This window comes from Sebastes umbrosus, chromosome 5 (assembly GCF_015220745.1).
Source record: "Sebastes umbrosus isolate fSebUmb1 chromosome 5, fSebUmb1.pri, whole genome shotgun sequence".
NCBI lineage: Eukaryota > Metazoa > Chordata > Actinopteri > Perciformes > Sebastidae > Sebastes > Sebastes umbrosus.
The window spans coordinates 16306463-16318484 of record NC_051273.1 but is presented as its reverse complement, the minus strand read 5'-3'; the positions used below and the strand labels follow the sequence as shown (position 1 = coordinate 16318484).

Here is a 12022-nt window from a genome sequence, read left to right as displayed (position 1 = left end):
TCATCCCACTGCACGTGTGAAGTGGATGCAATGTAAAAAAATATAAAGAGAAAGCATAAAAGTGTTGCATAAGTTGGAAAGAAAGACACACAGCTGCACGCTTAGAACAAATCCCAAACGCACAAAAATAGGAGAAAGAAGGAACAATGTCAGTAAAAATGATCAAACAAGAAACTAAATTAAAAATCAATGGCAGTATCAATCAGGCAATAAAAGGTGTTTTGAGAAAGTAATAATAATATATAAAAACATAAACCTAGTAGTCATAGAAGTGTATGACAGATTGTTTTAAGCTTAAAAAGAAAACGTACTGCCAGACTGTCATTATTAGGGATGCATCTGTTCTGAATCAGGTTTCCTTTTAATTATAAAAATATGCTCATTTTCAGTATCGTCAGGCACATCTTCATACTGATTGTAGACAATAAAAAGGATCCAGACACACCTAATTATTATTATTCATAGACTTGAGCGCTCAGAGAGACTCACCTGTTTGATGTTTTGTCTGTCGGCTGGAGGGATCATCTCTGGGGAGAGACTCTGCGGCGGCTCCAGGCCTTTAGTCAACCTCTGATTGATTAGATGAAGCGCCAGGGCAAACTGCTCTCGGGTCAGTTTCCCGATGTCTCCAATGTCACAAAGCTCCCTGAGAACATAAACAGGTTACATAAGAGAGTAACGATCTAAACCTCAGGCAACGACTGTTTGCGATAGCCTGACTGATAATCATGTTCAGTGGTTATGGAGGCCAACACACAGGACAGCCGAAGATAAAAATCCATATAACATGACGTGTCAGCACGCACTGCAGTGCCATGGAAACTGCTGCTATCATCCTGTACCAATGTCACCTTAGACATCATTATTTGTTCACTAGTCATTACGTAATAATCGCAAGCACTATATTTTTCTTGTTTGTAACATTTTCAACTCCAATCCTTCTTGAAATTTTATTTTCTATTCTATGTTTATTATCTGTGGAAATTAAGAACATGATGTTTCTTCCTCCCTTATTCTCATTAAAGGTTTTTTCCGTATCCAAATCTTGGGTCTACGGATAGAGGGTGTCGTATATGGAGGACAGAACCTGCCAAAAATCAAAAATAAATAAATAAATGTGCCATTAAATAAACCAAAGATAATATTAAAAATAAATGTAGGCATTAATTAATTGTTAAAATGTGACAGAAATGTATATTTCTGTTTTAATTTGCTTCTTTATATAGTTATCTTTGTATTACTTCCCTATCTCTTTACTCTTCTATTCAATTTTCTCTTTTATTTATGTATTTTTATTAACTCTTACATTTATTTATTTGATTTTGCATTTATTTTATAAATATTTCAAATTTATTTTTACATTTATTTATTCATTATTAAATGGAATATTTATTAATTGTCATCTATTTATTTATTTTGGCAGGTTCTGTCCTCCACAGCCGTATGCTGTACAGATTACGAAGCTTTTTGAGGCAAAATGTATGATTTGTGAATTTTGGCAAATAGAAATTGATTTGACTACAGAATAAAAATAATGTAATAAAGACCAATTTCATAAAGACCCAGCGCAAAGGTTTTAAATCAATCAACAAAATAGCTACAAGGTGTGTGTTTGTGTTTAGCAGAACCAGCCTTATATGCTGCCAGAGGAGCTGAACGGGAGTTTTGCCATCTCTACCTACCAGATACGTGCGAGTGTGGCAGAAGGCAGCCCGGTCTTCAGGAAGATATCTCTGACTTCAGGTCCAGACACGAGGCCATCCATGTCACCGTCTGTCTTGCTGAATAGCTCATCATACTTTGCTTTGTCTGCTGGCGACACCACCCACTGCACAAGCAATAAAAAAGACTATTAATTAGCACCATAGCTGCTTCATAATAGAATTTAATACAACCTACGCAGATGAAACCACACTACCTCAAAACTTACCTTCACACTCCCACTCGTCTTGTTTTTTTGAAAAACACATTGAACTAACCAGTTTGAAATCATTTTAAATGTTTGTTGTTGCAGCTAATAAAATAAAACAAAAGCTTTTCAGGCACTGCATGCACAGGGGGGACGGGTCCCGTACTCACAGGGGCAGCTGCTGGTGTTGGGGCAGGAGCTGGGGCGGGTTTAGGGGGTTGGGGCATGGTCTTAGAGCCAGCGTGGGAGGAGCGACTGTCTTTGACTGAGGGGGGCGAGGGTAACAGGGGCATCACAGGAGGCACCGAGGGTTTTTTCCTCTTGGAGGGTGGAACCAGGGGAGGTGGTAGGGACATGGGAACAGGCTCGCCCTCCAGGGCTCTGTACACCAGATACATGGCCTGGGAAAGGGCAACAACAATCAATGATAAAAGACAAATTACCAATATAAACATCCTGTAGTTATTCCATCCTCATACTTCGTCCACATGTCTTATTTGTTCCATTCAGGGCTACAGAAATGATTTTTCCAGCCTGTAATAGCTTGCAAGATTATATAATAAGCACACACATATATACTTTGTCAAGGTTTAGTGTATAAACTTTTAATTCTATTCCTGGTGTTAAAATATTGCTGGGGAAAAACAAGAGCTAGAAAACCTTGATATGATTTATATGCCTGGGGGATCAATGCTGTAATATAATAATAATATAATAACATTGAGGGAAACAGTATAGAGTTGAGTATATCAGTTCAAAAACAGTATAAACTGAAACTGCACGCTTACTATGTGGTTTCTTTCTATCTGTGATATTAGCTCATTTCTTACCACAGAAAACTCATCTCTGTCCAACATGCCGTCTCTGTCGATGTCACTGAGCTCCCACACCTTCAACACAGATACAGACATTATTATTCAGCATGCATCAGTCCAAAACTATATAAAACATAATAACACATGTCCCTGAAAGCCTTGACTCACTACTGATTCTCACTTCCTCTCCGAATTCATTTATACCCAACTTTTGATTTCACACTTTCTGCATTGTGGGGTTTCATTTGTTATCATTTAGACTAGTAGTTCTCAACCTTTTCGAGTGCCAACCTCCCAGAAAAATCCGGTTGGTGTTCGTGCCCGGCATGAAAAGCTGCTTCTACGCGCCTCCCCCAGCTGATTTTGAGTGATTATTGTGAACAGGATTAATAAATGTAGGTTAAATAATTTAATTCTTTGTTTGTGAGGACAGTTATGTTTAGTTTTAACAGCTAGCACCTAGGCATTGTCCAATGTGCTCTAGGCACTGTGGATTTTTCATGCGTTTTGTGACTCCCCCGTCAGAAAATCATGTGCACACACACTTTGACTCTTAAACACACTCAATAAAATCTATTCTGAGGTAAATTATATCAATGGTACAGGCGATGCAATGTAAGTCTAAAATATGTAATTTTATTTTTAATATGTTATTTTATGTTTTTCTGCACAACTATCTGGAGACCTCCTGAAATTGTCCCACGACCCCTTTGCAGGTCCCGACCCTCAGGTTGAGAACCACTGATTTAGACTGTATGGAAAACATTGTGTTATATACAATTGCATGTAACAGTCTGTCTATCATTTGTCACTTTGTTTTGATAAGGGGTGTTTTAATTAGCTAGTTGGGATTTTTTAAGACATCTGCAAAAATTAGTAACTACTCACTTCTGTTATTTTTGAAAACATAGGATTTCTCTCTTTAGTTTTGTCACTTTGCATGCATGACTATTTTTAATCACTTTGTCAGTAGCTTAAAGAGGTCAATAGGTTAAGACTGTCCTGTTTGGGGGTCGTACCCTGCCGAGGATGTCCACTGGCAGCTTGGAGTTGAGCAGGACAGGCTTGACCTTGTCTCCTGTTAGAATCCCTCCTACTGGACCCAGACTCTCAAAGATGGAGTCAAACTTCATCTTCTCCTCAGGCTGGGGAAAAAACAAAACAGATGTAAAATGATTAAGGATGGAGGATTCAAACTTGATGTATTCCTGATGCAGCTACTGTAAAAAAAACCAAAAAAACAACTCTAATAAAAGCCTGCATCAAGGAGGTAGGGAATGGATGTGCTTCTTTCAAATACGAAGCTCAGCTGTCACTTTGTTGAATTAATTGTTAAATTACTGATACACACTGCATATTTTCATATTTTACAGTCAGTCTAATTAAATATAAATTCTCTAGGCAGTGTGTGTGAGCCTCAATAACATTTTAGTAGCAAGTAAGCAGTGCTTATGCAGCCTCTGTTATTATTGTAGGATGAAGCAGAGGTTGAACTCGTGAACTCTTGAAGGGGAAAAATGTCCCATCATATGACATTTTACAGTTCTTTACTCACCTCCACCTCAGTGGAGGTGAGTAAAGAACTTGAATTGGGCTTTTATTGGACATTCAATAGGCTCGTTCAGGTAGCAATTAATATATTTATTTTCTATATGTTGATCATGGATGCAAAGAGATGGAGGTCAAGGGCTTAAGAGTACTGCCCAAAGGAGCTGTGGAAATCCTGGACACATAAGACACCCAATGTGTCATCCCTGCCAACATTTGGCAGGAATCATACCCCCAACCTCTTTCCACACTCCCAGCAAACCTAAAGGCTGACCACATTACAAATAAATATAGATCACCATGTTACGATAAGACAAAAAGATAAAGGGCCTCACCTTGACGACCCAGGGAATGTCACCAGCCCCTCCTGCTAACTGCGGGCTGCTTGTGTCATGCTGGAGATAAACAAAACTCAGTTATTCTTAGTCTATTCTAGAAAAATAAAGTACTATTTCAATGTTTGAAATAAAACAAAATATATTAAATAAAATAATGTGTTTGTTATGCACAACAGCAGCAGACTTACAAATTTCGGTGGAGGAACAGCCACATAAAGGCTCTTGGGTGCCACCTCCAGGCCATTTTGAGCACAGGCCACCAACCGCAACGCTATGAAGAATTGCTGAGGGGAACAGAGGTACAATATGTGACGTGAATCTAGTGATTAAATGCACTTGATCCACACAAACAAATCCATTATAACATGACGCCGCAGTGCATTTATACCTGCTTGCTAAGAGCACCTTTACGTTCAGAGTCTGCCACATCCCAGATCTATGGAGACACACACAGTTTATACATTTATTACCATCAACATAAAGGCAAGAGAAGTAAATGATGCTGCGCTGATCCAAGTTTTTGCTCACCTTCCCAAGGACCAAGTCAGCCAAGGCCGACCGCTTCAGGAACAGAGCTGCATCAGCTGCTGCCACCCGCCCACTTCCCGTCGGATCAACCTGCACACATACAGCCGGACGTCATTATAGATTATATCATCTCAGAAACACCAGTAATACATCTGTACTGCTGAGAAAGACATGTCTTATTAGCCGATAGCTTTAGACCAAAATTATGTTTGAATTGGAGAAAGAGCGAGGCAAATAAAGAACAAACGAAAATGTGAGAATTGCCCTGTGGGATAGAGGAGTCTCTGAATCACTCAAATCAATACTGACAATAAATCAAAGCTATTTTCTCAGCAGTCTATTAGCTCCTTGGTATTGGATCTGTTAGTAGTCTTTCATGAGGCTCACGGCGAGCTCCCCTGACATGTCGGGCAAAGGGAAACATTATTAATTCATAAAGCCATTTCCTTTACTGGACACCGAAACCAGAACTGATAGGAGAGAAGTGAGATCACTGCTCATTGCAACACTACAGCTTGTTGAAGCAGCTATAAGCTAGTTTACGGTTCAAAGGGTCAGTGCACCCAAATGTATTTTTGTACTTCAGCCATTTCTAATCAAGAGCATTTTACAGCACAATACAACAGACAGTCAGATCACCTTCAGTATAAGTGTACACTATATTTAGAATACTTTTGCTGGTTTACCTTGCTGTGATACAGCTATACAGTCTGTTTCCGACAGGGAATTGAAGCCGTTATCTATGCTCTCGCCAAAGCCACCAGACTCCATTGAAAAAAAACAGTAACTTCCGCAAGGTAAAATTACTGTTTTTTTCAATGGAGTCTGGTGGCTTTGGCGAGAGCATGGATGGATACAACGGATTCATTTCCCCGTCAGAAAGGGCTGTCTGACAGCCAGGTAAAGCGTTGAAAATGCTCTAAATATAGTGTACACTTAAACTGATATTGATTTTTTTAAGGTGAACCTTTATTTTAGGTGGTTAAAATACATTTTGTTGCCGGCCCCGTCCACAGCAGTACATTACTTTGCTTCCGTGTGGTAACTCCTGTCTGCTTCTCCAAATTGGAGGCGTGCCGACCGTCATCTACTGTAGGTAATACACTGACTATGGATAAGTACCTCACACAACCCCACTTCAAAACACCCAAACTATTCCTTTAAAATTACTATATTAAATAATAGTAATGGGCTCACTACTTAATGATATACTGACACACATTTTAATCAATCAATCAATCAATTATTTATTTTTAAGCAAATAGAAAGAACAATAAACACAGAACAAATACAACATCAAAGTCACAATGAAACAAACCAAATTGTTTTGTTTTTGGGAAGATATATTTGCATACCTGTCGATAGTATTTGTCATAGACGGGATTTCCACTGGAGATCTGTAAAAAAAGAAAAACATTAAAATATACAAATTTAAGTTTACAGACTGAATCCCAAAAAACTTTTACCACATTTATAAGCACCTTTTAAAACTATAACAACCCCACTTGTGTCTGCTCATTTGACCTCTTTTAAGTTTAAACATAACACTTATCAAATCCCTAAAATGATCTTTAAAATAATCTGACAGAGAATAAACTTTAAAATAATTTCTCAATTCTGCAGTTTACAAGCTGAAATGATCAACAAGTGTTTTGCTGGTACAGTAAGTGTGTCACTCACTGAGCCAAGGCAGCTGTCAACAAGAAGAAAAGAAAAAAAGATTGATCCATTACAGATGGCGGATGCAGACACACAGACTATAACCAATATGTTCAAATTCAGCTTTACTTTTCATCATCACTGAAACAGCTGAAATATTTGTCAACGGCCCAAAACATCTGCCGGGGAGAAATGTACACAGTGACTTTGATCACTGCTCAGACAAAAGGAACAGATGCAACATTTAATTTAGTTCACTGTGCCAAAGAATAGCTCTCATTCAAGACCGATTTTACCGTGGGACCAAGGATGAGGCAACATAACGACTCCAGACATGACAGTATGCTAAACAAGATCAAGGGTAAATCATCATTCTAAGGAAACAAGAAACACGATTCTTATTTTCAGGTGATTTTACACTAAAGAAAACTATATTCCATTTCTGCCAATAGATCCCCCTAAATGCCAAACACTGTTCATTTAACTGACTAACTAATTATCATATAAAACGCCAGAAAATCGAGAAAAAGTTCTATCACAAGTTTCCAGAGCTGTAGGTAACCAACACTGTGAAACACTGGACACACACACTCACACATAAACATTCAACCAGTAAATGTTTGGCATGTTTGATTGACAAACGTCTTAAACAATTAATCAATTATCAAAGTTGTACGCAATTAATCTTCTCAATCACCTAATTGTCTAAGCACCAGGGTTGGAAATTAGCACCGTCACAAGACAAATGATGGTAAAATATACAAGTGGCTGCTAGATTTTCTTCACTCACCAGCAAAAGAAACAATGGTGGACAAAAAAGTTGTTTTCCAACACTCAGCACTAGCTAGGGCCACTAATGATTATTTGAGAGGCATTGCTGTCGTGTGCTTCCTGGCAAAAGTGAGCACATTTTCTGGACAAATACAGTATGTGTCATAGACCATACAATCATCTGTGAGTCACAACGAGAGAGAGAGGGTTTATGCTGAATTACAAGCAGAGAGAGTAATGACTTCAGTATGTAAGCTACACTAACTGATGGTCAGCTTTAGACCGTTTGAACAGGGTGTCGCTCCACAGACAACAGCTAATGTTGCCTTCTGTCATATCCTCTCTAAACACCCCCATTTCCGGTGGTAACGCGATTGTCCACTGCTGGGCTAAACAGGAAGAGAGAATCAGCATTTCCTTCTCCATATAGCTGAAACTGACACGTGATTGTTGTGCTTTTTAAATCGACAGGTGCAGCGAAGGAGAAGTGAACAGTAATTGTCCGAGCTGTGAATCAACTTGGGGAGTGGCACTTCAACCAGTGGTTAAAACTGTCATAATGTTCCTCCACAGAGAAACAAATTGGCATGCATAATCTTTCCATAATGTAAAACAAGAGCATAGCAAGGATCTGTCAGTCTTGTTACACACAGAAGAAGACTCTGTGATCAGCATCTGTCCGCTTTTGTCAACTGCCAATTTACAGTGAGATAACTGTGTTCACACACACACTTATCTTTCTTTGGCCAATGCAACTTATTTTCTGTGACACACAATAGTGTGTGCCTGGAACTGTTGGCGGCTGTAACACTGTGGTCATTGTACTGGTGACTCTTTAATTGAGCATTGAAAAAAACACCCCTCAATCATCCCCTCAAGCTAGCCCATACAAAACTGCAGCAGATAGCAAGATACATTACAGTACAGTCTAGAAGAAATCTCAATTCCCTAATTCACCCATGGCACTAAATAAACTGGGGAAAAAAAGTTTGGAAACTTGTGTTTGGTGGATTATTTATCTGTTGTTACAATGCTAATTGGCATTGTATTTTACATGGTTGGAAAGCCTGTTTATTTACCTTCACAATGATGTCCAACTTGTAAGGATCATGCATTTGTGGGATGAGCAGCACAGCTGATTATGTGATCTTATGGGATCTTCCACCGCTACTGAGGCTCCTGACTGGGTATTAAATGAATAAGTGTAAAATTGCCAATATGTCTTGTTGGTTCCTTGTTGCTGATAGAGAGTTAAATCATCCAATCCACAAAACAACTCAAAACAAGAGTCAATACCAACAGGAGAATACACTGTTTACTATCGGCAGAGCATTTAGGCAATGTTTTCATGGGCACTACCCACATAATCAGCTGTGCTGTTCATCCCACAAATGCATGATCCTTACAAGTTGGACATCATTGTGAAGGTAAATAAACAGGCTTTCCAAAGATGATAACATTTCTTTTTTTCCCCAGAGTTTACATTAATGTCACTGGTTACACCAAACAGTAGGTCAGTGTATGAGGATTATCAGGCGGGTAAATGCTGACAGCACACAAACAAGCATTTACTGCCTGACAGACCAGTGCAGTTTCACAACACACAGATATAAGCACAGGTTTTTTGAACTCATCTGTGAGAGATAATAATGTCAAAGCTCCTGTCTGTTGTTAGAGGCAACAGTTGCTCAGGTAACAAGTCAGGGTGTGTAACCAACTTATTACACCTGGCTGCTACCTGCTGCTAAATAACTTATTTACTGTGCAAACAAACACACTCAAATTGCAGCATTTAAGTTAGCTTAGCAACAGTCTTGACATTTTGTGCTGACTGAAAAAACACTAAACCCGGTCAGTTTATAGCATGTTTACTTCTAATAAATAGCAATAAAACAGGTTTCAGTCTAACCATATAGCAAGCTACATAAGCAAGCAAGCAAATCTATAATGTATAATTAACTGTTTAACTGTTGCTAACTTCACTGTTAGCAGAGAGGCTCTGCAAGCAAAGATATGACAGTAAAGCCACAACACATCACTATCTCCTATTAACATCTCTTTGGATCAACTAGCCTGCAGCAAAACATGATAATAAACACTCCCTACTTATTACACCTGCCTGCTAAATAACTTATTTACTGGGCAAACAAACACATTTACACTCAAATTGTAGTATTTATAAGTCAGCTAGCAACAGTCTTGACATTGTGTGCTGACTGGTGGGCCATTGAAGTTCACTTCCTCTTTACTGGTTGCAAAACATCTGTTAACAATATTTGAAGTTTCTGTTATTGGACACAAAAACAACCTTTGTCCACTTCAGAAAACTGTGAAAGGTCACAGTTAAAAACACTAAACCAGCCAGTTTAGCATGTTTACTTCTAATACATAGCAATAAAACAGGTTTCAGCAAGCTACATAAGGTAGCAAGCAAATCTATAACATCTAATGTGTGTAACTGTTGCTAACTTCACTGCTAGCAGAGAGGCTCTACTAGCAAAGATATGACAGTAAAGCCACAACACATGACTATTAACATCTCTTTGGACCAACTAGCCTGCAGCAAAACATGATAATAAACACAACCTACTAAATAACTCATTTACTGTGCAAAACAAACATTTACACTCAAATAGCAGCATTTAAGTCAGCTAGCAACAGTCTTGACATTTTGTGCTGACTGGTGGGCCATTGAAGTTCACTTCCTCTTTACTGGTTACAAAACAAATGTTAAGTTTTTAGTTTCTTGGTATGGACACAAAAACAACCTGGCAAACCAAACAACCTCAGCAGCTAACATGCTAACAGTTCACTTCAGAAAGGTCACACTAAAGTTTAGCATGTTTACTTCTAATAATAGCAATAAAACAGGTTTCAGACAAACCATACAAGAAGCTACATAAAGCAGCAAACCCCCTAATGTAGGCTGTAACATACAATGTGTAACATAGCATAGTGTAATGTGTGTAACTTGCTTTATTGTAACTGTTTAACTGTTGCTAACTTCACTGCTAGCAGAGAGGCTCTACTAGCAAAGACATGACAGTTAAGCCTCAACACATCTCTATCTCTTATTAACATCTCTTTGGATCAACTAGCCTGCAGCAAAACATCACAATAAACACTCCCCAGTCGAAACAAAGCCAAGTAACGTTACTCAAGTTTAATAAAACAGCCCAGCACTGCTCTCTAACTAGCTGTTAGCTCGCATGCTAGCTAGCTAGCTACGCCCTTACGCAGTCCCCCAAACAGAGAAACTTTTCCTCAGTCACAGCAGACACTCAAACTTCCACTGAAAGAGACACGAGTGTCGAGGCAAAGCTCGTCTTTTCTGCCCTCCTAGTGTCGCTAACACTGTTGAAATACCTCCCGAGCAGACTGGAGACAGGACAGGAGAGGTTTGCTGTGGTTATATTAGAGTTGTAAGACAAGTGTTACCTGATTAAGAGACAGACTGGCAGCCATAGTGTTTCTGTTTCTCTCTGCTTTCATGCTGCTGCTGCTGGACAGACACACACAGACAGAGGAGGCGGAGAAAACCTGGCGCTGGATCGCAGGTCTACACTGGATTGTAGATTTTACTCATGCAAAACTATCATCTGTTATCCTGTTTAGCCAAAACAAACCATAAAGCCTGAAACAAATGATATTAAAGCAGAGATGGAAGTACTTCAGTTACAGAAAAATACTTCAGTCAGGGCCTGAGCAAGGATTTTAGAGAGACTGAGGTGGTGAGTCAAAGTCCCCCCCAGTTCACCCCCTCCCCCATTCTCTGTATTTATTTATATTTTCTATATTTTAGTAATGATAATAATGGCAATAATAATAATAATAATAATAATAATAATAATAATAATAATAATAATATAATAGTAAACATGTGAAAATGGCATCTGAGCATACTTTTACTTGAAACTGCAGTGGGTAGAAATAATCGGAATATTATGAAAATAAAGTCCTAAGTATACGAGAAAAAAAGTCGTATTATGAGAACAAAGTCATAAGTATAAGTATAAGTCATAAGTTTACAAGAAAAAAAGTCATAATATTTTGAGAATAAAGTCAGAAGTTTACGAAAAAAAGTTGTAATATTATGAGAATAAAGTCATAAATTTACAAGAAAAAAAGTCATAATATTATGAGAATAAAATCACAAGTATACGAGAAAAAAAGTAATATTATGAGAATAAAGTCATAAGTTTACGAAAAAAAGTTGTAATATTATGAGAATAAAGTCATAAATTTACAAGAAAAAAGTCGTAATATTATGAAAATAAACGCAGAACTTTACAAGAAAAAAAGTCGATATATTATGAGAATAAAGTCATAAGTTTACAAGAAAAAAAGTCGTAATATTATGAGAATAAAGTCAGAAGTTTACAAGAAAAAAAGTCGATATATTATGAGAATAAAGTCAGAAGTTTACAAGAAAAAAAGTCGATATATTATGAGAA

The 12022-nt window shown here is 38.1% G+C and overlaps 1 protein-coding gene across 5 annotated transcripts in view; it reads right to left on the bottom strand.

Annotated features, from left to right (window-relative positions):
• The window catches only part of eps15 (epidermal growth factor receptor pathway substrate 15), a 35656-nt gene extending 24414 nt beyond the window's left edge, over positions 1-11242 (bottom strand). For 2 of the 5 annotated variants that reach the window (XM_037769105.1, XM_037769106.1), the window contains exons 1-11: positions 11007-11239; positions 6494-6535; positions 5139-5228; positions 4999-5046; positions 4799-4894; positions 4608-4667; positions 3744-3869; positions 2740-2799; positions 2080-2310; positions 1683-1828; positions 490-646 (exon numbers count right to left, since the gene is read on the bottom strand). In XM_037769105.1, coding sequence (XP_037625033.1) covers positions 490-646; positions 1683-1828; positions 2080-2310; positions 2740-2799; positions 3744-3869; positions 4608-4667; positions 4799-4894; positions 4999-5046; positions 5139-5228; positions 6494-6535; positions 11007-11060 — 1110 coding nt within the window. In that variant the 5' untranslated portion in view covers positions 11061-11239. Of the gene's footprint in view, positions 1-489; positions 647-1682; positions 1829-2079; positions 2311-2739; positions 2800-3743; positions 3870-4607; positions 4668-4798; positions 4895-4998; positions 5047-5138; positions 5229-6493; positions 6536-11006 lie in introns of all 5 variants that reach the window. The other 3 variants (XM_037769109.1, XM_037769107.1, XM_037769108.1) reach the window with 3 other exon arrangements.
• Positions 11243-12022: the final 780 nt, after the last annotated feature.